General features: G+C 32.2%; 3 protein-coding genes and 1 long non-coding RNA gene across 5 annotated transcripts; 2 read left to right on the forward strand and 2 right to left on the reverse strand.

The window, feature by feature from the left end:
- The first annotated feature begins 8,718 nt into the window (after positions 1-8,718).
- Positions 8,719-15,826, forward strand: PUM24 (pumilio 24). Of its 2 annotated transcripts, XM_085671299.1 has the most exons (18): positions 8,719-9,022; positions 9,229-9,282; positions 9,762-9,823; positions 9,945-10,026; positions 10,138-10,261; positions 10,335-10,418; positions 11,201-11,315; positions 11,972-12,122; positions 12,220-12,333; positions 12,430-12,501; positions 13,890-13,940; positions 14,019-14,069; positions 14,246-14,353; positions 14,440-14,478; positions 14,539-14,694; positions 14,847-14,921; positions 15,015-15,262; positions 15,366-15,826. In XM_085671299.1, the coding sequence occupies exons 1-18, from the start codon at positions 8,828-8,830 to the stop codon at positions 15,496-15,498; spliced, it is 1,914 nt and encodes a 637-aa protein (XP_085527425.1). In that variant the 5' UTR covers positions 8,719-8,827; the 3' UTR covers positions 15,499-15,826. The 2 variants fall into 2 exon arrangements, with proteins under 2 accessions (XP_085527425.1, XP_027919706.2); XM_028063905.2 differs by having other exon boundaries at positions 14,440-14,694.
- A 75-nt stretch (positions 15,827-15,901) lies between these two features.
- Positions 15,902-17,663, reverse strand: LOC114178158 (uncharacterized). Its single transcript, XM_028063906.2, has 4 exons — positions 17,066-17,663; positions 16,928-16,979; positions 16,758-16,825; positions 15,902-16,544 (listed from the first exon to the last, which is right to left on the reverse strand). Exons 1-4 carry the CDS (start codon positions 17,213-17,215, stop codon positions 15,996-15,998), a joined length of 819 nt encoding a protein of 272 aa, XP_027919707.1. The 5' UTR covers positions 17,216-17,663; the 3' UTR covers positions 15,902-15,995.
- A 3,612-nt stretch (positions 17,664-21,275) lies between these two features.
- Positions 21,276-25,688, forward strand: LOC114177260 (uncharacterized). Its single transcript, XM_028062534.2, has 7 exons — positions 21,276-21,748; positions 21,822-22,019; positions 23,167-23,439; positions 23,640-23,742; positions 23,992-24,110; positions 24,226-24,402; positions 24,598-25,688. The coding sequence occupies exons 1-7, from the start codon at positions 21,293-21,295 to the stop codon at positions 25,258-25,260; spliced, it is 1,989 nt and encodes a 662-aa protein (XP_027918335.2). The 5' UTR covers positions 21,276-21,292; the 3' UTR covers positions 25,261-25,688.
- Positions 23,518-25,526, reverse strand: LOC146888031 (uncharacterized). The gene is made up of 2 exons (XR_014993468.1): positions 25,438-25,526; positions 23,518-25,087 (listed from the first exon to the last, which is right to left on the reverse strand). It is a non-coding gene; the product is annotated as an uncharacterized LOC146888031 (long non-coding RNA).
- Positions 25,689-26,553: the final 865 nt, after the last annotated feature.

Raw genomic sequence — 26,553 nt, forward strand, 5'->3', positions numbered from 1 at the left:
TAAACCCACTTGTTTACACACAGTCTCCTTTGTGATGGTGGATAAGGTTTTAATAGAATGTTGATGCCTTAAATCCTTTAAAAGGAGCAGGACAAAAGGTAAGAATTAGGAGATTGAAAATTCAAGGATGGTACATTTGCTTGTTGCCAATGATTGTCCATGTGGGGTTAGTGGCTTACCTAGCATAAGAGACTATCTAACCCACACTTCCAATTTTCTAATTATTAGCAACCCGCCAAATTAAAGTCTTCGTTAAATCAAGTTTCGTGTTGAATAATCTCCTTCCTTTTTCCTTCCAAATAATTTCCCTGTCAATGCAAATCCACCCCGAAAAAATACATAGATAATGTTCGTAACAACTTTCAATGATACAGTTTTTAAAAGAAAAATACAAGTTAGATTTATATAATAAAATTTATTTATTTATATATATATATATATATACATATATATATATATATATATATATATATATGTCTTGCATTTATTAACTCATTTTGTAGTTAGATTATGAGATACCAAATATTAATAATCCAATTAGGGATGACAACGGGATGGGACGAAGACGAGTTTCGTTATCCCATACCCATTTCTGCAGAAAAAATTCATCATCATCCTCATACCAAAATCCAAGGGTTATCAAACTTTTGTCTCATCTTCATCCTCATCGGGTAACGGGTATAATTTCGTACACATATCTGTACCCGTGTTCTAACTACTTTAATATTAATTTTTATAAAAGAAAACAAATTACGGTAAAGAAAACATAATATTATCAAATATTCAATAGTAGGAGGATGATTGTTTTTTTCATATCAAATAATTTGAAATAAATTATAATCGTTTACATTTTAGATTAAAATACCAAATAAAATTTCATGAGAACCAAAACATTTATTAAATTTGTAAACTACAAACATTAATGAAACTTAGTTAATAAAATAAAAAATATTTAAAAACAAATATAAAAGGAAAACAAATATTCAAATCAAAATATATTTTAAATATTTGTTTACTTCAATTTTTCAAATTCTAATGAATATCTTTTTTATACACTAATAAAAGTTATAATACATCACTTGATCAAAATGACACAAAGAACAAATAATAAACATAATAATAAAATTTTGACATAAATTTTGTATCTTTTGAACTTCAATATATGTTGGATAGTGACAAAAAAAATATTCATAGCAATTATATTAAATTTTTATATTGTAGTAAATAAAAGTTATCTATACAATTAAAGTGAAAAAAATACAATATGATTAATAATGAGTTAGAAATAAAAAATAATTAGATAAAATATATCGAAATATTATTCTACATGATGAAAATAAACAATAAATAAAAATATTAAAAAACTAACAAATGTGTGTTTTAGAAATAATTTGAGAAACTATTGAAAGAAATCGCACAAAGGAAATCAAATGTATAATTAAGGTATAATAAGATGAAAAATACCTTAGAGAACTAAAAAAACTTTTTAAATATCAAGATATATACTCAATGGTTGAAAAATAACGAAAATTATTTTAATGTTCTTCATATTAAACAAAAATTAATAATAATAAGTAAAGAATTTTTTTTATATTACCTTAAATTAAGAGTATAAACATTCTCATGTGAAAGGAAATATATAATAAATAAAAATATTAAAAAATAATAGAAATATTCAAATGTGAGACATAAAAAATTTCTAATTAACATACATCATTTTAATATAATTACATAAATGTTATGATAAGATGAAAAATATATTGATGATGCGAATGAGTTTCATGGCAAACCAAATAATTAAAAGAAATAAAAAATAGAAAGTATATATATATATATATATATATATATATATATAGGGTTACTTGTGAATATTTTAATTATTTAAACAAGGACGGAGATATGACGGGGACGAGTATTATGGCTTGGATATGTACATTTTCATACCCATCCTCATACCCAATTGAAAAAGTCGGGATTCTCCATACTCATACCCAATCAATGCGGAAATTTCTATTAAAACGGAGACGGGTTCTGACAATATTCACATGGACGAATTTATTTGCCATCTCTAAATCCAATGAACCAGCTTACTAGTTGAAACTTGGAAACTAGAATTGTACAGGTTAGAAAGTAACTCATCAAATCATTCTTGACTTATGGTATCGTAAAACATATTTATAATATATTCTCACATATGATTTTTTTTTTTAGCGCAAATATGAAAAGTGATACCAAATGTCGTGTCTCTAGGCACAGTAATTATAAAGTGAAAAAGAATTTACACAGTAACTTTTAAGGAGAAATAACATTAGAATTTGGCAAACATTTATATCTCAGCTATTAGCTAAAAACGGCACCTTCCATTCCGAGCATTGTTTTGCAATCGATTACTTTTTTCCCGGTTTAGACAGTTGCTCTGTGTCCACTAATTGAACTAGCTGGCTGGGTTTTGAAATCGGAAATCTTTGGGAGCTAGCTGTTTTATATTGATTTTCCTTTGGGGAGGAGAGAAGAAACTAGAATAAAGCTACAAAAGTCAAAAATGCATACCTATATGACAGAGATATTGCACAACTTTTTTCTTTTCTAAAATATTTGGATTATACAAGGAGAGCTTTTGAATGAGGAGCATTATTTGATTACTGTGACTGGAAATGAATCTACCTGGTTGAAAAGGGCAAAGAATCTGAACCACAAATTGGTCTGAATATGTAGATGGTAGCGTAGAAGAGTTAAATGTTGAAAAGAGGAGGTGATTTTTGAAGAAGTGTGAAGACAAGGTGGGGAATAGAAAAAGCTGAAGGTGAGAAGGTCTCATCATGGATTATGGGGCCAATGCAAGAAGAAGTGTGTGTATCCGAATCCTGTAGATGGAAGCAGCAAGGTCCCTCACATCAAGTCATTTTCTGCCACTGTTACGTGCATGTGCTCAACCAAAAGACAAACAGAACACACCCAATTATTTGTCCCAAAAGACCTCATGCTTTGCTAAGAGTTAAACCTTATTCACCCAACTATACTACCCAACAACGCTCCTGGTACGTACTCGTATTTATGTTTCTCTTCATCGCCAAATAATTATGGGATCCAAGACCCGTAGGTAGTTTCATTTCACCATATAAAAGAAAAAAAGTTCGGTCATGTGAGGATTTTCTTTGTAGTGGTCAACGTATTTACGTGTATAAAACTCCGCTTTACAATGTGCGGTGGGGGACACAAATTTATGTTCAGGTCCTTCATTATCATTATTCCCATTAAGGCTTTTTTTGGCCTCCTTATAATAAAAACAAAGCATTGTTATCAATTTAAAGAACAGTCTTATAACTTGGTCATTCATAGGACCACAATTAGAAAGAAACGAAAAATTCACTCAACTCAACCTATAGCGAAGTTAACGCCAGTCCAAAGTTTATTAAGAGGCAAATATTCTGCCTCAGATCTCGCCAAAATCTACCAATAGTAGATTTCAGAGACCAACAAGATTATTCTTTGCTACATGCATCGGTCCTCATCTTCAAGGCAAATTCATCCATAGTTTCTTTATTGACCTGCTATGAACTTTGGAGGCATAGTGTGTGGAATATCACAAAGCTCAAATTCCTCTCCACAGTGCAGATGCATGCACCAAGTCATAGTATTAGTTGGATTGTATTTAATAACGATTATAAAAGTGCGCACACAATATATATATACCTACATCCATATTAGATACCACGGCATGACAACTGACAAGCATTTCCAAACCATTGACTGAGAAAATAACGAAACATGTTACAGTGGCAAAGCATGCATGCTTAATTATAAATAAAAGAAGTGTTGCAGGTAAGAAAGGTCACGTGGATCGAGTCACAATCAAATCGTAACACTTACACCGTAATGTTTTTATATAAAAAGAGTTGAGCTTTAACTAATGACTATAATTTTTGATTTAATGATAAACACTTATCTTAATAATTGATATCAGAGTCAATATAACAAATTTAAGGTACAATAAACAATTATTCAGGGGAGATTCTTTTGAAGCATGGCAGTACCGACAAGTGCCAAAGAAGAATAATTCACGATTAAATATGCCTCAAGAAACAATTATAATTAGCTTCTCTATTAGATCCTTTTCCTCGATGGTGCAGAGGCTTCTGCAATTGCAGTCCTAACTTTTAAACGCTGCGTGTTCTTAGGTTATGTTTTAGTGTTTTTAACCCTGTCTTCTCAAATCAAATGATGATTGTGGGATTGAAAACCGTTTTTCTTCTTTCAAACTTGGAAACCTTGTATACATATGTGGTAATATTTGAAAAATGATTACTCATCAATTATTGACAGGTAACTTTAGTGATCTAATGATCCAGTTGTCTGAATTTTTATTTTTTTCAAAGTACTCGATTACTTCACAGGACTCAGGAGTAATATAGAGTAGTTTGAATTGAAGGCAGAAAGTTGTGTCTCTCCAATTTTGCTGTAATTTGTATTTTCTTAGTCTGGAAAAAGTGAGAAATCCTTCGAAGGGTATAAGGGTAAGGGATCTCAAAGTTTATCAGTGAGATATATTTGTTGTAATGTATGTAGCAGAAAGAATCAATCTGTAACCAGAGATTGAATATAGTTATTGGGATAATATTGTATCATGATCATTGACAAATTTTATTAAGTTTAATCTCTTTCTTGAGTAATGTAATACTGCTGTCGTTCATTATAGGAATGAAAAATATAATGTAATTAATCTTCTTTAATCAGTAATTTGGTGGTGATGTTGACTTACAATAATGTCAATAAATTCTTCATTTTCAAGAGTTTTGCATTGAAATAGTGCAAATCTTTTTGGAATTTAAGAATTTGAGTATTCATATAAGGCGTTCTTAAGTGAACGAATTTACTTGGAACAAGTCATCAAATCATGACTTTAGTTTTTTATTTTTTATTTTATTTATGTTTTACTAAGACGTAATGGCAGGGGTGACAATTTTGGTGGTTAATAAGGATCATAATTTTTAAAACGATTCCAAAATTTTGGTGGCATATAGGGATTTATGTTGAAATCAAATTAGAATAAAATATCTGTATTTTAAGTATTTTAATTAAATTTGTAAAATTATAATGATATAATGAAATGGAAATTCGTTTTTTTTTTGGTGGATGAGCCCCTAACTTATCTTTAAATGAAATATGCCAAAATTTTCAGTGTATTGTTAGTTGGTGTGTCAATCTATCCTAATCAATTTTCGCAAGTTGCAGACAGGACATATTAAAATTTTGTCACCTCTAACATTGTATGCAACAAAGTTTTTCCTCCAAATAAATTAATGTAATGAAATACTCCAAACTAAAACTGAGAAACGACAACGACTATAGAAAATAATGTATTAGTTAATTTATGTGGCCTATGCGAATTATGTTTAAACTTTTCCAAAATGATTTCAATTTTTTTTTCAGCTGTCAAATTTCTGTAGCAAAACAATATTTTAAGTTAAAAATGTGTAGATTTAATTTTTTTTATATTTCAAACGCATCTCTAATGTTAGTAAATAAATATTTGAATCACCAAATAAATTTAAAATAAAATTTGATTGAAAAGATTAAATTCATGTATTTTTGAGATTAAATGATTAAATTGAATAAAATTTCACTAAAAACTAAATAAAAAAACATATTTAATCTTAAATTAAATTAAAATCATGAGTAAGAAAAAATATCAATAATAATGTAACTGTAACTATATTTTTTTTTCAAACATGGATTTTTAATTGAAGTTATCACGTTTAACTTTTTTTTTAGTTAGAACATTTATATAATTTGTTGATAAATCTTTATGTTGGAAGTTCCACATCACTACGGATAAAACCAATTCACAATGTATAAGTGGGTGCAATCCTCACCTTACAAACCCATTTTGTGGGGTTGAGTTAGGCTTAAAACTTACTTTTAACATGATATCAGAGTCTGGTTAGAGTATATCCTAACGAACTTTTTTGGACATTCTATTCCACCTTGTGGGGTTGAGTTGCTGATAGAGTATATATTAAATTATTTCGACAAATTAAAAATGACAAATAAAATCATATTTATGAATATGATTAAAACTTATTTTGATGACACAAAGAAATATGCAAAATAACTTGAACATCCATTTAAGTACCAAATATGGAAATAAAGATGAGCAAATGCATACATGCTCCATCATTGTCTCTGTTTTAAAATACTAAAACATTATTAGTTTTTTTTATACTTTGTTTTTTATTAACAAAAATATTATTTTGACATTGAATTTTTAATAATATTATCTTTCATTAATTTTGTTTTTTTTTTTCAAGGAAATCTATTACTTAACAAATATATAGATAAGTATAAGCATGGATACAAATATACTTATTATCTATTGGAATGAACAAGAAACATAACTTTCATACTCGTCCAGCATTGAGAACGTACATTTATGATTCAGACTTAATTCGAAGTTAAAAATCTCAATTGTTCTTATTGTAGTTACATGCAATTTTGCATCATTTTCAATATTTTGTACCACTTTGTGTTGTCCACACTCAACCATGTTTTGAATGTTTTTATTTGTGCCACTTGTATGCATGTATTCAATATTGTTTGCTTCTATTTAACTGAATATAGGTGACAAATATTTAAATTGCATATTGTTGAAACTATGTTTCATATACTTGATAAATCCGACATTTCTCTTTGAAAATTTGAAGTTTGACAATAATCATAAATATGTATACTTATTTTAGGTTAGGTTGTGTTAGTTGTAAAATGGTTGTATGTTCTATCTTTAACGAATTTGGTGTGTATTAATTAGAAATTTTTTACAAATATATTAAAGCTTTGGTGATAAGTTGTGTTTAATTGATTAAAACAACTTTTTTAACATGTTATTGACATTTTTAGTTGATTTAGATGATTTCAATAAATATTTTAACGTATTAAAATTATTTAAATATATAAATATTTGTGAGCTTCATATTTTAACCTTCTTGTAATTTAAACATTGTTATGATCTCAAGTATATTTAGTGACATCTTAGAGTCGACCATCATGCATATGAGGTATTGTCTATTTTAAAATGTTTGTTTTAACATGATTTTGTCTTTAAAAGACATATCAGAGGGTAAAATGAGTATTTAAAATGTCATTGATCTCAACTTCTAATATACTATTTTGCATGGTAGAAAGAAACATAACTCCCACAGTCGAGATTTAAGGGAAATGATGAATCATCCCCGCTTAATGGCTTAAGGGACTGATGGTTCATCTTAGAACCTTGTTATCGGTCTACGTAAATGTTTCGATCCCAAATGTAATGATAAAATTATTGTCAATCACAATATATTTGAAGTATTATCTACTTTAAAACATGTGTTCCGTCACAATGGAATATCGTTGGAACAAACACCTATTATTTTTTTTTATTAGAAAAATTCAACTTAAAGTATTACAGAGATACATAATTTGGAGATGAAGCAGGTAAACAAAAAAAAAATTAAATAAGTAAAATATGATCTACACTTTATTTAGACGTATTCTTTTAATTTATTTGCAACATGTATTGATTTGCCCAATACTTTGTCTTGAAAAATACCATGTTTATGTTATTTTTTTGTGAACTACATAGTTACATGCATAATTCTTTTATGCTTCTCTTTGTTGAGAAGAGAAAGGTGAGTGGACATGGACATGCAAGAAATAGTATAATTGTCATTCATATACATTTAACTCTCTTGGTAGATATTTTTTTCTTATTTCATCTTAGAATAAAAATGAATACACTTTTGTTCTTATAGAATTTGAACAGTACAACAACACCCTCTTTTGTAGGTAGTAAATATCTTCTAAAGAAATAAAAAAAGTATTCAAATTAATTTAAAAATCATAAATATGTTTCTGTGATTTTGCTAATTTTTTATGATGATTTTTTTTAACAGTGAACTTATTATATAACTTGTTGAACCCGTGAGCTTATTAGTTAAATCTACTTAGTTTGGTTATTTGTATTTTTTATTCAATTATATATAAAAATACATGGTGTGTTATTTAATTTTTATAAAAATAAAATAAAATCATGCTTATTGTTATTATTATAATTATAAAATTAAATATAAATAATAATTGTAATTTTTTTTGTAAGTAGTTTTTATTTATTTTGTAGATAATTTATAATTAAAAAATAATTAAATTTAGAAAAATGGTTATTGATAAAAATGAAAAACAAAATGTGACAACAAAAAAGAAAAAATCCCTTTACAAATATGGTATTGATAAATAAAACTTTATGCTTTTGCATTAAAAATTATTTAAAATTTAAAGAATTATTATTGATTCTTATTTTTTTTAATTCAAATATTGATTTTTTCTTAAATTTATATATATCTCGACTTATGGCGGAAGCTTCTTCGTTTATAAATCTAATCCACTTTTTAATTTGTCCTCTAATTTGTCTTAAATTTTCATATGCAAAAATTCAAAAATATTAATACAAGATACTGAATTTTAATCATTAAAAAGTTATTTTCACAATATGCACACCATGCTATGCATAGTGAGAAACATTCAGAGATTTTTAGAGTAAAATAATACAAATATTTAGCATAATTTATTTTAAATACAGAGATTGATGTGTAATTTTCTAAAAAATAAACTACAACAATTATAAAGGATAAAAAAGACATTTTAACGCTGTTGAAAACATATATTTTGATATCTCAACCCGGTTAGTGATATATGAAAATTTGTATAAACCCTAGTAATCCTAAACCCGCGGGTTCCCTCTGAGCGATAGGTGCTAGTAACTCAACACGGTAAGCGTAACCTCCGAGCTTTAGCAATGGCGGCGAAGAAGCAGGAAGCCGGGAACACGAAAAAGAGAAAGCTACTCGATACTAAAACTCACGAATCTCCCTCTAAGTCCAAGACTTCCAATTCCGATGCCTCAAAGAGGCACAAACCACACTCTGTTGCCAAAGACACGAAGCAGCAGAAGCCTCCTCTTACCGGCCGAGAACGTCGTCTTCATGCCAAGGTTTTTCCCCTTTATTGTAATCATTTGAACTAGCGTGTTGCATATTTATGATTTCGATCTGTGCCTGTAATGAGGTTAATCATACCGATACTTTTTGAGTTTTTTTTTTCTTTCAATTTTTGGATTGTTCTATTCTAGTTGATCAGAAAAATTTGTAGATTACTCGTTTTGATTGATTAGCTGAGGCTGTGATTGTTTCATCTCAGGAACTTGCGGATGCCAGAAAAAAGAAGAGAAAGAGACATTATACTCTTGAGCAAGTGAGAACATTCTTATTCCAATTTGTAAATATTACTTGTCACGTGAACTGAGCGCTGTAACCATATTTCTAAATTGCAGTAGCTCATGGCGGGATATTATTGTATGGTTCCATTTAATGGAAAGAAAGAAGCATTATGCACTTATTATAATTTTTTGGTATATGTTTTATTCATTAGGTTGTATACATTTTTTATTTTAATTTAAGAGTTTGTGTATTTGGCCAAATTGCCACCACCAAACGCCTCTCATATTCGCCTACTATCCTATACCATCACACTTCAACAATTAGAATAGAAGATTAAATTTAGGTGATTAAAATTTATACCGCAATTGCGAACTGTTGCAGCACACTGACAACATTGCGGTGCAACAGTTGTTATTATTCGCAACTTAGAACCCTGGTTGTAATCTAAGTTTCTTGCACATCGATTCCTGAGAATTCCCTAGGTGTTATTTAATTTTGGTTAATTCTATACAGGAGCTTGCACGTCTATGGGAGAAAATGAGACGTCATGAAATTGCTAAAGAGGACAGAGCTAAGTATGTTCCTTTAAGAAAAAATTTAGGGACTGATATTTCTTTGTCAATAGCATGCTGAACCTTTTTGTTTTCTTTTTGTTGTCCCTACTATGTCTTACGTTAGACTTTCATATGATTGAAGGCTAGTAACAGAAGCTGTGCAAAAGATGAAGGGGAAGATTCCAGAGATTGCTGGCTCTCACATTTCATCCCGTATTCTTCAGGTTATATTAGTTGGTTATCGTTTTTTTTTTTTCATTTTTCAGTTTCACTTAATTCTAGAAGAGCTTGCAGTTTACATCTTTTACTCTTTTTTTTTTGCTTTAATCAATCAGACTTGTGTCAAACATTGTTCACAAGCTGAAAGGGATGCAGTATTTGAAGAGCTTTCTCCACATTTTCTAAATCTAGCATACAATGCCTATGCTGTTCACTTAGTGAAGAAGATGCTTGACAACGGTATGGTCTATGTGAAATATACGTGGTTATTTGTCAGTGTCATCCTTTCTTTTAATTAGCTCTACTTTCGCAGCCTCCAAGAAACAACTAGCAGGCTTTATCTCAACACTCCATGGTCATGTTGCTCCTCTTCTTCGTCATATGGTTGGGTCAGTTGGTATGTGACATCCGTTTGGGTAGTATTTTGCTTGCGGGTGTTCATGGTTTGGATCTGAATTGTTTAGGATAACATATTTACTAACCACGGTTTTTTGAATAGCACACCAGAGCGGTGTGGATTGGCCATTGCCTGTTACAGGGGTTGCTACTGGAGTAGTTTAGTTCAGCAGGTGTAGTGGGCTTAATCAACCATAATGGTGCTAGAATGGTGGCATTTGTTGATTTCAGAAAACACCTTAGAAATGAGATATCAAGATATTTGGGAGGGTTTCCAAAATTGAAATATACAGATTTAATGTAATGATAGTGAATATGGTAAAGAAAACTTGGATTTAGAAGATGATGATTGATATTTGCAACCCAGGAAACTTTTATTTGAATTTTGTTGGTGTTTACTTGTGTGCTTTGTTAAAACAACTGTGACTTTTTATTGTTAATTATAAATGTTACTAATTTTGAATATTTTTTCATCACTTTGATAGTTTCTTTGTATATGGTATATATTATATAAACTATATATATATATATATATATATTAAATAGCAGCAGTTCTCCCATGTGCTATCTCGGTATGGTGTTTTTGAAGCCAACTATTATGTGCAGCCATCCAAGATTTAAAACATTGTGACTAACAAGGAAAAGGGGGGGGGGGGGGGGGGGGAGGAATAGAATAATAGTTTCTCCTCACTAATTTTCTGCTGATTTTTCATGACCCGATATGAAATATTTTGGCCAAAGTCAACTTTCCTTCAATAAGTTGTGTATCTACATGTGATGCAGTTGTTGAGCATGCTTATGAGCTAGCAAATGCTGCACAGAAGCAAGAACTGCTTTTGGAATTATACTCCACAGAACTTCAGTTGTTTAAGGATCTAGTGTCACTGAAAGAGAGCAGGTAAGGACTCAGCTGTTGGTAATCTACAATTGAACATCAATATAAGTTAATTTAACAAATAATATCTGGAATCTAAAGTATGTAACTGTTATGAATTCTCATGGAAGGATGGACAATGCAGAAGGACATATCCAACCTTTGCAAAAGTTACATGAAAAAGATAGATGAACCTTCTGTTTCAACTTTTATTTATTTATTTGAAACCTGCTTCTATTTGAATGCCTTTTGGGGTTTTCTTTAGAAGGACCATGGTTATAGAAGCCAGGAAGTAAAATTTATTCAATTTATAATTTATTAATTTCTGACGATTTGCTTGATATCCCACTACTTTATGTGAGTACAGTGAATGGTTTGAAATAAATTTTATTTTCAATTCATTACTTGGGAAATAAATTACATTTTCTTGGATCTCAACTTTCATTTAGATACTTGTAGATGAGTAAATTCTCATGAAATTTGTATCGATAGTTTTATTCAATGAAGCTGTATAAAGCAGTGTCAAGGACACTTTTTCCTTGCAATGATAGGTTCTTTTCCTGACAGAATTGATGTTAATTTCTTAATTTTACCACTTCTAATGCATGTAAGAATTCAATAAGGTGATTTATTTATTTTTCTCTTGCTGGAGTTTTTTCTTAGTTTTTATTGTATGTCAGATTATTAGATGTGATGTCCAAGTTGAAGCTACAGAAAGGTTCTGTTTTGCGACATATGACATCAGTGATTCAGCCAATTTTAGAAAAAGGGATAGTTGACCATTCTATCTTACACAGAGTCTTGCTGGAATATTTTAGCATTGCTGACAAGGTACTTCTCTCCCGTTTCACCAATATTTCTTCACGCCTTTTGTTTCTGCAACAAATTTCACCTTGGGCAATAGTATCTAAATCAAGTTTTTTAAAAGTCTTCTGTCACAGATATAATCCAACAGTTATCAAGTCCACTCATTGTTAGAATGATTGGTACGAAGGATGGAGCCAAAATTGGAACTCTGTGTGTAAAATATGGAAATGCTAAGGTGTGCCCAGCAACTTCTTTCTTATCAATAGAAATGTTGAATATTTTTTATGATGAATGCATCATATGATTGGTCTTCTTTACACTCCATTCATAGGAGAGAAAGAAGATTATCAAAGGATTAAAAGGGCACGTGGACAAAACAGCTTATCATCAATATGGGTGCATGGTGAGTAATTTGACTGTGAGGTTATGTTTTTTGTTGGTCCAGCCTATTCATGGTTTAGTTGTGCCTTTATCTAAGTTCAAATCAGTCATACTGGCGTCTATCCCTGGGCACAGATTAAAAGGGAAAAAGTATTTGACCTGGTGACACAGTTCACAGTTAAATTAAATATATAATTTTTTTTTGAAATAGCTGTGAACCATATATGAACCTAACTCATTTGATAGGGATTTGTTTTTTCAAAACATCTAAGGTTCAGACAGACATGCACGTTTGTATGTATGAGTTTCTGTGCTTATTTAGCGCATTTTTTTTGTTCTGAAATTTAAAACTGGAATTCTCTCAAACAATGGTGGCTATTTAAAAGAGAGCACCAACACCTGCCAACACCAAAACAAGTTCTGAATAATTGCACACCTTTCCTCTTTCCCCTTGTCTAGAAATATTCCATAACTTCCTCTCTTATTCTTCTTCTGCCAAACATCTACCCACATTTGTACAACTAATTTGTTATACGTTGTATCTTGTTTGTTGGAAATGAATTTTCTCTAGTGAAAAAAAAAACATGAGATAGTCATGTTAAGGTCCACTCTTTAATTTGCAGTCTCACTTTTATTATAGAAATATATTATAAGAGGACGTGTCACTTGAGTTTCTCCGAAGTCTCACTTCTGAGATGTCCGGTCTTCAACATAACAGGATGTGTTAAAATGTCCATATGGACTAGAGATAGGACCAAATTATAGAATATTAGTAGATTCAAAAAGATCTTGCAAACCGGTTTTGTAAGATTGAGTTATACTTAAATTCTATTTTCTTAAGAACTAATATTGGTAAAATTTATTAAAGGAGTAGGATCTCATGCAGTGGTAATGTCAATGCAGAGAATCCTTTCTCTTCTTTCTTATATTAACCCCACTTTGCTTGTGTGAATTCATTCTCTTGATTCTTGACTTTCTAAAGTATGGTAACGACACGACGGACCTATCACTTATTTATATGCTTCTCATGTTCCTCAATAGCTGGGAAGTGTATTGACTCAATAGTTGCTTCTCATATGTAGTTGTATTTGTGACTCTTACTTTAGAACTTGTTTTAGACTGACATATTTCCAACTTTAATGATAAAAGTCAATGAGTTGCTCTCAGCTGATGTGTTATAGAGGATTACGTTACAAGGGAAAGGTATACCCTATAACACTCAACCCCTTATGCTAGGTGCATATACCTAGAAAGCAGCTTTATTTAAGCTGTATAGTATAGTAACAATCATAATTTTAACGCCAACATAAAAAAATAGTGAAAAATGTTTGCGCATCTAACTTCTAGTTTTTCATATTAAGTTACCTTCAGATTTTCCGTATGAATAAATTTGTATAATCAATTTTTCAGGTGCTGGTTTGCATCCTCTCAGTTGTTGATGACACAAAACTGATAACAAAGGTTTGTTTGGTTTTGTTATGATTCTGTTTTTCTCATTAATAGTCAATATTTGTAAGCAGTAAATCATTTATGCCGCAGGTTATCATTCGTGAGCTTCAGTCAGTACTAAAGGAGCTTGTTCTGGATAAGGTTTGTCTAACTGTACTTTACCTTTGATGTTTACAAGCAGTATGAAGGAGAAGCGAATATAATTTTCATCAATTAATAGAACACTTCTTAGAGATCCTTCTCATGATATCTATATGTTTATTGTGTTTTCTGGTTGTAATTTTATAAGTTCTATTGTTTACTTTTGAGTTTTACAGAATGGAAGGCGACCCTTACTCCAATTATTACATCCTAATAGTTCACGCTATTTCAGTCCTGATGATCTTGCTACTCTGAGTTTATCTATACCTTCTCTATCTCTGAAGGTTATTTCTTTAATCTATCTTTTTATGGTCTTTTGTTATTTAGAAGTCACTACATTTGTCACATTCTTCATTTTTCATGCTAACAGGATCAGTCAGAAGCTGGCTCTCTTACTGAAACTACGAAGGTTTCACTTGGTGACAAAGAATCCGAGTCCGAAGCTGGCTCTCTTACTGAAACGACGAAGGTTTCACTTGGTGACAAAGAATCCGAGGAAGACATGGCAGTGGATGAAGTTAATATAGATAAGATTTCTGTGGATGATTCTGACCTAGCTGAGAGTGGGAAAAAAGATCCAATTGTTAGAAGGCAGGAGCTATTGATCAAGAGTGGACTTGCAGATGTAGGTTGATTTGGCTTTTATTCCAGTAGTTTATTTGATTTTTTACATGTTTCACCTGTGTTTTGTACTGATTTTGACTATACGTGAATTCAAACCCTGGCGAATTATGAAGTTGTGCCTAAAATGTTGTTTTATTGTAACTTGCTTTGCAGAGTCTTCTTGATGTATGTATTGAGAGCGTGGGAGAACTGCTACGGTCAAATTTTGGCAAGGAGATTTTGTATGAGGTAATAAAGAGGATGTTGATATTATAATCTCACCAGTTCTGTAAATTTGTTACCAAGTATTGCGTTCTTATTTAAATTTAATTGCACATGCAGGTTGCGACAGGGGGTTCTGAGTGCATAATGCGCCCAACTTTGGATGATAAAATAAATTCTCTCCACGAGGCAGTAGCTTCTCTTGCAGCAATGCCTAAACCAGCAGATTCACAAGAGGAGCATGTCCTTGAAAATTTCCATTCTAGTCGGACCATTAGAAAACTGATTTTGGATTGCCCCAACTTTGCTTCCACCTTATGGGAAAAGGCTTTTAAAGGGAAGAGTGAGTTATGGGCGCATGGCCATAGGTAAGTTTCATTTACTTTTTAGTTCAGATTATTCACCAATGAAATTAGGGTGCAAAGGATTGGTTTCTTACGTCTTCTTTTTGTCATGTCAATATGATTGCAGCTGCAAGATTGTTTCAGCATTTTTAGAATCCCCAGATATGAAAGTGCAAAAACTTGTTGAAAAAGAACTAAAGCCTCTAATTGACCGCGGAGTTCTCAAGAACCCGAAGCTTAAAGAACAAGCAAACCAATGATTGTCGTGTATGGAGAAGGGGGACTATGGACTATATCTCAAGGGGACAGGCGTGGTACAAGATATCAGTAGCCAAGTTATGATGTGGAGGCAGTAACGATCTACTTTTTTCTGAATTTGTAGAAAACGAGTTGAAAGGCAAAAACTAAATTTTGACTGGGAAAGCTGATGCCGTTATTTTGACAACCAGAATTACTTGATGTATAATGATCTACTTTTGCATATTTAATGCAGCAATTTTGCAACCCAGGCAATGTTACCAGATGGTGTATTGTAGTACATGTATGTGTTGTTCTTACGGTGTTTTACTGTTCAATTTAATTTTTCAAGCTATGTTGTCTAACTTATATATATTTAATCAATGCATATTTTACGCCTGGGAGTTTCATAATAAGACGCATATATTATATATCAGGACAATTTCAAACGAAATGCAATTAATCATCGGAAGAAGCCAGAGGCTGACAATCACATTGCGTTAAGAAAAAATCTTTCTAACTAACATTTTGACGGGACAAAAGCGAATTTGCTAGCAAACAAACTCCTAGATTGGACCTCAAAAACAGGGGAGGCATGCAGCGCTCCTCCCTTTTCATTGTGAAGCATACTATTTCTCTGCAAGTACCAAAAAGTTGAAGAATTCTTGTAAATATTGCTCCTCAGGTGAGGGTAGCCTTGGTACAAATAATCCGACGGATTGAAAACAGGGGTTTCTTTCTCAAATCTATGAAGCGACTTGCTTCTAGGTAGAAACCCAACCGGATTCTGGCCTGGAGATTCTTTCCTTGACATTGAATTTGTTCGCAAACAGTTCTCTATCACATTAGCCTCGTCCATGAATCTTTCTCTCATTTCCCTAATATTTCTCCAAAGTTTGAAAGATCTTGATCTGGTGATGATATTCCATGCCCTAAAACCTGGTCCCCCTGAATTGACAGGGACATTACTCGATGTATACGGAATTCTTTTGCACTCGATGCAGAAATGCTTATATCTCTCCAAGTCAAAGGCTTTTCTCTTTGCTGCGTTAGATAGACATGCATATGCCTACAAGAAAAAGGGTGGCAGGGGGATGAGATTGTATTCCTCGACTATACTCAGACTTGGGAAGGAATTTATGGTATATGTCTACATGGGGGTGTTGATGACACCTTCAAAGTTTAGAATCAACAGAAGATAAATGTTCATTGTTTCGGTGTTATGTTACCTGCAGGCTTAGCGACTAACCAATTAAAAGAAAAGAAAACATCACAGAAATACCTCAGAAACGAGCTTGAAAGCAATTTCAGCCTTGGGGTGCTTATTCTTATCTGGGTGAACATGTAAGGCTGCAAAAGAAAAAAAAAAACGAAAAAAAAATAAGCTTCTCATTATTCAGAAAAGAGAGAGAATGCCAGATTTCACATAGACATAGAAGCAGTTAAACCTACCCAGTTTATGGTACCTCTTACGAATGGCATTCACCCCTGCATTTTCTTCCACCTATGAGAACCCAATATGGAGAAAGTTTGCATCATAAAAGAGAACCTATATACGGTTTGTTTGAACAAGAAAGGTAAAGAACTTACTCCAAGAATGCAATACCAGTCAACGAAAGTTGTGTTAGCTGATTCTGAGAGAAGTTTATGATGAACACACACAACAGAACGCGTGGAAATGGAGCAAATCTCTAATACCAACTTGGACTTGGGGTCTGAGTCTTGTCCCATTCTCCCCATTTTGAGAGTGATATGATAGCGCGAATATTGGAAGTCGAGGACAAAACGCGAATAGGGGTTATTAGAAATACGGAAGGTGGTTCCCTTTCGTTGGTTTTCGAGAGATGCAGAGGTTAAGGAAAAATAGCAACCATTGCGGAGGAGATATTCGACATTGGATCAGTTGGTGGGAACAGACAAGTTTAGAGATATGGAGAGGTTAACGTTATTCTCTCCAAATGGCACTGATTGAGAAGTATTAGGGAAGGACATTTGGCCCTTACGTTTCTTTTTTCTTTTCTCGTTCAAATTTAAACCCAAATCCAACTAAATACCCTATTTTATATGATGATATATTATGTTCCTCTGATGTTAGTTAGATTAACCAAGTTGCTGTTGCCATTCTCCACCGCCTCCTACCATTTGTTGCAACATTCAACAACTAGTAAGTAGTAACATGTTAGGCTGAAAATAGAACTTCACACCACTGTGACAATTAAGAAGTTCAGAGGTTGTTTTCCAAAGATTGTTTTGTAAAAAATATTAAATCTGAGATGTTGAATCAATTGTGTAATCTGATTAAGCCATCTACCCGTTATTCTGGCCACTTTTAATGATTCATCTTTCAGTATCCACTTCAAGCATTGTTTTATTTGTTGAGGTTTGTGAGGGCGTTGTGGAAAATTAGAAACTCACAAAACGTTCATGAAAAGCAAGCACCCCTGGTACATGAAACCCGTTATACACTTGTGCAGCGAAACGTGACAATTAGGGTAGAAAATACATGAAGGGTTCGTAGAGGTTTGAAGGTTATGGTGTTGTGGTAGGTAGATTGCAATATTATTTTGGTACAGTGTCCTTAAATTGAAGGAGAAATTACCCGTGAAGATGAGATGGGAGCGTTCAAGTAGGGGTGACCCACACATATAATGCCCGGTTGAAGCTAGGAATGAAAAAGGTGTTCTGAGTAGGTTAAAAAATACACTGAAATCATATTATAGGTCCTACCTCTGTCCTTTTGTTCAAAACAACGTATCATGTTTTCATCTTCTCCTCAAAATTCATTATGGGTGCCGTTTACAATGCATCTCCTACCTTTTTCTCTTCGGAAATTACCTGCTAAAGTTGCTTCTTCACTACCCAGTGGTTTGGTTGAACCTATTGCAACCGAATCACTATTTTTTTTAATCTTTCTAATACTTTCCTTATAACATATTGATAAAAGAAGTTCACACGTTACACTCAAGAATTTTGACACTTGAAGGAAGAAGGGAATATAGATAGTTTAGTAAACTGAATGAATTTCTGTAATGATAAAAACTACAAAGAAAAAGTGTATAAGTTTACAAAAACGTCATCTTCGTTATCATGCATTGGTTGAGGCTTAGGTGAAAAATGTAACAACGTTTGGTGCAGTGGCTTTAAGAGGAAAGTTAGTTTGTCCTGCTTCAAGTTGGTTCTGCACTCGATCTTTAAACAGCTTCATTCCTTCTCCAAATTCCATGTTTGCACTACAGTTTTTGCATCACCATTCGTTAGTTAGAATAGGCCAGTGATTTTTTATTTATTTTTTGTTTGTTCGAGAGAGATTTGTTTTGTACATTTAAAGTGTTGAAGTAAGATATTAAATGTTAGGAGTGTAAAGTTTGAATGGAATAATTGGTGGTACTATTGCTTTAGACATTGGTAACCGAACCCTTGTTTTGAGTTTAACAACTGCAACTTCCAAGATAGGCTTTGTTTTGCATAGGACAAATTGCAGCAGGGTAAAGTGGTACAATTTTTATTGGATATAATTAATTAATTAATTTGAAGCTCTCATGGCCCAATATGCATGCAGGTCAACAATGTCCTGGAAATTCAAAATCCAGCACAAGAAATTTGAGGAATTGTGGGTCAGGGTGGCGATTGAAGTCTATGCAACTCTATTTAGTTATTTGCTTAATTATTGTTTTTAGGACATTGATCATGAGGAGCCCTTGGAAATTTTCTACTGGCCCACTTCGCGAGGTCATCAATTCAAAAATTGGTTAAGACAGAATAATAGAATACACGGAAATAAAAGAAAAAGTAAAAATTCGAATTACTTGTTAAAGAAAAATTGGTTAAATATGTTTTTTTCAATTTACAGTGAAAATTAAAATTAGTCTTTCTTTTTGACCTAATTTAGTTTTTTATCTTTAAAAATACGTGGATTTAACTATTTTAATTAAATTTTATTAAATTTATTAAACGTGTTTCATTCATAACATTTGAGTTGTTTACAATTGTTTGACATATTTTCACTTCAATATTAGTTGGATGATATCATAAAACACATTTAAAACGTTAAATAAACTTTAAAAAATGTGGTTAAAAAAACTAAATTGGTCTAAAATTTTTAAGATTAACTAATTTTAATTTTCACTAAAACTTAAAAGAACCAGAATCATATTTAATTTTAAAAAAATATGTAATTATATTTTATTTCTGATCTCTCTGCAAGAAAAAAAGAAGAAGCAAAAGTGACATTGTTATAGGCATGAGCAATCGGTAATTCCCCACAGCATATTGCTTTGAAGAGCTTTGGAAAAGAGAAAAGGAGAAGTAAAATAAAATAAGTTGGAAAAGTTTATTTTTGCATAAACCTGACTCCTACAAGATTCTGAATTCAAAATGAAGCTGCTATGCTATTCCTGGCATTCTTTTACTCACACATGCCACAAATTTTCTTTCTTATCATTTTTAATATCTTGGTTTGTCTTTTACTGTCTGTTAACATTTCAAAAATACCAACGTGAATACTTACATTATCCAGGACGATAAAACAAAAGATATTTAAATATTCATATATTTTTATCTCCACCTCTAGTTGTATCTTTCTTCGTCAAAACATTTTTTTTAATTGACATTTATCTACTTTATCCTAAACCCAATAGTATATAGTTCAATTTCTATTCGTGTGAATATTAGAACTCTAACCATTTGTTTAAATATAGAATTTTACCAATTGGGATTAATTTGAATAGATTTTATTTTGAGTTACTTTATTTTTAAATTTTTTATTTAAATAAATTATTTAAACTGATTGAATTTCCATTATTAAATAACATTTAATGATTTAAAAATATCAATATAGGATATTTTTCAATTCATATTAAATGGATTTTTTAATTTATTTATCAAAGTTGACATGATTTGTCTTGCTAATGTCCCCAAATACATTTCTCAGTTAGCTTAAATTAAAGTTACTTTTAGCTAAAATACACTATAATTAGTTGGGTTGATATTTAGAATAATGTTAATGTTTTCAGTATTGTTGGTTTGGATTTTTTTCATTAACCTTTCTGTTGACTACAAAAATTCTTCTATTTACTTTATTTGATATCTGACAAAACAATTTTAATTCGGATTAATTAAAAGTGACATGACCATAATTACCTTCAGTTCCATTGGGTGTTTAAAAACCATATCTCAAGTTATTTTAATCAATAACACCCGTTTAACATAAATCATTATTATTATCATAAACTAATTTAGACATGTGTTTTAGTTGAGTTAAAAATTATTCAAATTAAGTATATTAAAATAATGTATTTAATTTTAAAATAAAATAATGATTTATCATAGGCACACCCAAGCATAGTCAATGCATTGAGGAAGGAAGTGATTGGGCCTAGAAAAAGCTCAATGTACACTTGGGCCGTTCTTCCTGAATCTCCAAAAATTTCTTCCGGTATTCTCATATATATTTTATTTTATATTTTAAAACGTTTAATTTAAAATATGAAAAATTATATTTTAAATTATACATTTAGATATAAAAAATTATGAGAATAAACATTGAAATTATTGAAGTAGAGGAGGAAATGACCTGTCCGCTAACATATACAAGGCCCAACAAACTTGTTTTTTAAAAATAAATTGAATTAACAAAATTGAAAAAGGGTTTTATGAAAAAGAATCTAGTTAACCTTAATTAAGGACAGGTGTTGTTTTAGAAGATCTTCTATAACCACTGGTTTATGTTTTAGTTAATTAATTAATTAATATTATTAGAAAGATAACATAAACTGAAGCTTCCCTGTGGTAGAGTTATTTTGAAACTGCAGAAGATCCATGGCTAATGGTCTTGGCATGTTATCTTTGCATCAAAGAAATGCAACTGAGCTTCGTGTTCCCAGAAAGGAACATTCTCACTTCCTTTCACACGTTTCTGTTTCACACACTCAAGCCATATTCCAAACCCCAATTTATGTCTCCATTTTCCTTCTGTTCTGCCTAACCTCTCTCTGCACATTCTTCTTCTCTGTCGCTTCCATGACCGCCGGTGCAATGGCGACGGCTGCCGGAGCGGCGGTGACGCTGTACCTCTTGTTGAGGCGGAGGAAGAAGGCCGAAGAGGAGTGGTCGAGAGCGCGGACCCTGAGGGTGAGGCCAGCTCAGGCGCCGGCGAATCTGTTCGAATCGATCGTGACGTTGTCGGAGACGCTGAGATTCACTTACTCGGAGACTATTGGGAAATGGCCAATCGCAGACTTGGCCTTCGGCATCAATTCCTTCATGCGCAAACAGGTCGACTCAATTTCCCCATTATCTTGTCGTGGATTTGAATTTTTAGGTTTGAAATTGGAGACGACACTTGCAGGGTGATTTGGCAGTTGCGAGTGTGTATGGTGGAAGTGGTTGTGTGGAGTTGAAAGGCCCTGAAGTTGTAGCGGACTTAGAGGAACTATTGAGGCTGTTGACTCTGTGCATGCTTTTCTCCAAAAAACCATTTCCCGATTTTTTAGATTCTGCCGGATTCTCACAGGACCATGTCCTTCTCCACAGCCCCAAAGCTGAGGTAGGTACCCTCTTTTGTAATTTTGTCTATTTCTTTTTCCATTTTTTGTGGGGTTAACTTGGAAAATTCGATGGAAGTAAAGAGGGTATATGATTGATTTTATAGTTGGGTCTAGTTTTATAAGGGTTGTTAGTGGCAATTACTAGACGCACTCCCCATGCATGGTTTTTATGTTTTTTTTTCAGAAATATCCAGAAATAACCAATTTTTGAATCTTTTCATGTTTCAATAACCTATACTGATGCTATTAATTTTCAAGTTTTAAGCTCGATCTTCTTGCCTGTCTATGTGGGCCAGCAGATGCACAATTATTGATATATTTATCTCAGAACAAGCAAAATCTTTGGAGTGCCGGAATTTAGGACATGGTTAATGTCTAAAATATAATTTTCATATTCACATAAAAGAATACAAATGAGAGATCATTTTACAATACAATCTTTAGAAAACAAAATCCAGATAAGAAGATGAAACATATTTCTTAAAACAAAAAGTCCTGTAACAGTGAGCCCAAAAGGAATGCTAAGAGATCAAACAATTTTATATAATATAATATATTTTAACTTCTTTAAAATTAATTTTGTGTAGGAGTATAGAAGGTAGCCAGGAATGAGATTTCCATGCCTTGGTCTGTGTCCCGTCTAACCCGTGTTGGAAGTGTGTCACAGATATGTCAGTGCAAGTGTCATACCTGCACCTTCTGGTGGATCTTTTGTGTTGGTGCTTCCTAGAAAAGCCTCAAAATACATGTCTGACCCTTTGTTCATAATTCTTCATTACCCTAGATCATCTTTAAAGAACATCCTAGCTTAATGGGAGTGACAGTCCCAAATTCATGTTAATGGTTGGTCATGTCCATTCTGAAATGACAATTCCTGTAAATCTTACATAGTTATGGTTGAAAAGTTCATTTTGAGGTGCTGACAGATGTAATTGAATTTTGATTTTCTTTTAGATGGAGGCAGTATTAGCTGTTGAGTTTATTGCACATGTTAATTTATGCTCCTTAAACATGTCGGTGTTGTTTTTTGTATGTATTTTATTTCTATGTTACAAAACATGTACTATTTTTCACGCTAAATGTATCATCATTCAATTTATTGTTCAACTGTGACTAAAAACTGATTTAATATCATGAAACCTGCAGCTTCTGAAGCCCGCTTTCACTATTATACATGATATGCAATCAAGATGTTTTCTTCTGTTGATCCGGGGAACTCATAGTATAAAAGACACACTGACAGCTGCAACTGGTGCTATGGTTCCTTTTCACCATTCCATTCTAAGTGATGGACAAATAAGCAACTTGGTTTTAGGACATGCACACTGTGGTATGGTTGCTGCTGCTCGTTGGATTGCAAAACTCTGCACTCCTACATTACTTAAGGCTCTTAATGAATGTCCAGACTCAAAAGTCAAGGTACTGTTATATATTATTTTTGAAATGCTACAGCACCGGATTGTGATTGTCCAGTTCTTTCTTTCATTTGTTTGTGCCTTAACTTTTTTCATCCTTTCACTAGAATGACATTCTTTTTTAATGTTTTCTTTTAAATAAAAATAATATGTACTTTTTTAATCACATTACTCATAGCATACTTGCCTCATCCGAAACCACAGGTTGTTGGACACTCACTTGGTGGTGGTACTGCATCACTGTTGACATATATTCTTAGAGAACAAAACGAATTATCTTCAACCACCTGTGTCACATTTGCTCCAGGCATGTGATCATACTAATTTTACCTATGAAGTTACTGAATTGACAAGTAACACTAGTTGTATCTAGGTTATGATGAATTATCATTTCATTCGATAATGGTGAAAAATATGTCAGATTATTTTGGTGAATGCAAATGAGATTTACATAGCTATTCAGTGTGATATGAAATTATATTTATGGCATGTAATTATATTCTGATTTAAATAAGAATGCTTACTTTTGCTATGTGACCTATCATTTCCTTTTCAGCTGCGTGTATGACATGGGAGTTAGCGGAATCAGGGAAGCACTTCATCACCACCATTATAAATAATTCCGACATGGTGCCCACATTATCATCTTTCTCTGTTGATGATCTTCGTTCTGAGGTGCATTTGCTGGTTCTCCCAACCTCTCCAATCTGAGTACATATTAATTTTAATGAGTTTGTTAATCTTATCTTTTAGATAATGCTTTGTTATTTACTGAAGTTAGTTTTGTTAGGTTGCTGCATCTTCTTGGTTGAATGATTTATGGAATCAGGTTGAGCATACAAAGGTTCTGAATGTCATCTATCGCTCTGCAAGTACCCTTGGATCTCACTTACAATCTATATCCAGTGCAAAAGACAAGGTAACTGGTGTAGGTGCTATTCTACTGCCAGTAGCCAGTAGTACCCAGGTAACTTCAAGTTTTCTTGTCTCTATTTGACATTCTAGTGCTCAGTTATCCAACCATACCTTATCAACCGGTCAATTGCATTTGCTGTGATCCTAATACTCAAACTGTTTCTATTACTGTATACCTTCTTTTATGTGAGGTTTTTTCTGCATGCATTTTTATAAAGAAAGATCCTGATGTTGCTGTTACCTGCAGGTTGTGATAAAGCATGCACAAAGTGTTGCAAAAGCTGTTGTCAAAACTATGGCTAAACACAGTCAGAATATTGGTCCGTTGTCGAAATCTAAATTAAATAACTTGGTCAAAGTTTCTCTTGAACCAGAAAATATAAGTAAATCTCTTTTGACTGAGAGTGTGTCTGTACTTAATAAAGATGAACCAAACTCCATAAGTGGAAAATCTGAACCTGATGTGGCAGATGAAGATAAACTAGTCATTGATGACAATGAACACATTACAGAAGGTGAATTGTGGCATGAACTGGAGAAGGAACTTGAAAAACAGACTATATTGAACATCTTGACTCAGATAGAAGAAGCAGCTGCAGAAAAAGAGATAATTGAGGAAGAAAATCAACTTATTAATGCTAGCAATTCAATCTCAACATCTGACCTTGTAGATAATAGTTATTGTTTTTATCCCCCAGGTAAAATTATGCATATGGTCTCTGCACCTTCTGATGAATCTGGTTCAAATTCCAAGGAGGAACATATCAAATTATATGAAACACCAAGACAGCTGTATAGCAAGTTCAGACTTTCAAAAAAAATGATAAATGACCATTACATGCCAACATATAGGACAATGATCCAAAAATTAATCCAAGAATTAAAGAAAGATGGTGTCAAACAGTACTAAGGAGAAGTGAATAAATCCCCTTTCATGTTGAAAGTTTATCAAAGCTGTTTATTCAAGAAATACAAGAAACTTCAAACATTCCATAATTTAAGAATTGAATAACTTAGAGCCTCCCCTCAGAGGAGAAGCTTCCAAAAATTGACGGGCAATTCCCAACCAAAGTAGGGCAGGACTCACCCGCCGTAAAGTCGGTGTTCGAATTTTAGGTGTTGGCACGACCAGTCGTCTCTATACGATCATTGACCAGTCGCCTTTCACCCCCTGACAGGACAGGTTAAGTTTTAGAGCTTTTCCTTGTTCTATTTATATACGCAGTTCCACACTCAAGTTTATTAAATCTCCGATATGGGACTTGCAAGTGATTTGATTACCTTAATTATCCAAATAACGTCATACATATAAAGTCATCGAGTAATATTTCACCCGAACTATTTAATTTTATGCAATTTAATTAATTTATTTAAACTTTAATTAGGTGGTCCTATTTGGTTTATTACGTCTTGCGGACGCTGTTTGGTAAACTCAAGACAATTTTTTTACCTAGACGCTCAGTTTAACCAAATAATTTTGGTATAGTATTAATTTTTCAATTTTTTTTATGATGTGAGTTACCGTTATCATTATAAATAAATAAATAAATACATCATTTGGTAAAGCTAAAATGGAACAATAAAGAAAACGTTCAAAAACAAAATTAGATGAAATCCGAAAGAAAAGGGCTATCCCAGTTTTTTTATTTAATAATATAATAAATAATAATACTTTCTACAAAGAATAATTTTGAATTTCTTATTTCTTTGTGATTAAACGACCTTTATTTTTCTACTTGTTTATTTCCTTTTCATCTCTATCAAACATTCCTTCAATATAATTTTTCTTGTCTTTCATCTTTATATTTTTTTTCATAAGTCTACTCTTTGTTATATACAAAGTTTGGTATTTCAAGAGATATAATTGGAGGTGTTTCGGGTATAGTAATGAAGTACATATCTCCAATACTCAAATTGTCCTTAAGTCTTTTTGTACAACACTTCACCATTCGCTGCCTCGTTCTCGATGATTAAATCAGTTCGAGTTTGTCTGAGTAAGGGCAATTAATACGGTAATAAATGCGAAGTAAAAGTCTTCACCAACTCACCTTGGGCTCTTATTTATAGTTTTTTGACATGGGTCCGTGACTATGATTTTCTTAATCATGACCCAATTGCTTTTTAATCTTGGTTACTAACTTGTATTACTTTAATTTACTTTTAACTTATTGATTCAGTTTTGGAGCGGAGGACCGTGCGTCCT

The sequence above is a fragment of the Vigna unguiculata genome, chromosome 3 (genome assembly GCF_037176805.1).
Source record: "Vigna unguiculata cultivar grain cowpea cultivar isolate G323 ecotype 2 chromosome 3, ASM3717680v1, whole genome shotgun sequence".
Taxonomy (NCBI): Eukaryota; Viridiplantae; Streptophyta; class Magnoliopsida; order Fabales; family Fabaceae; genus Vigna; species Vigna unguiculata.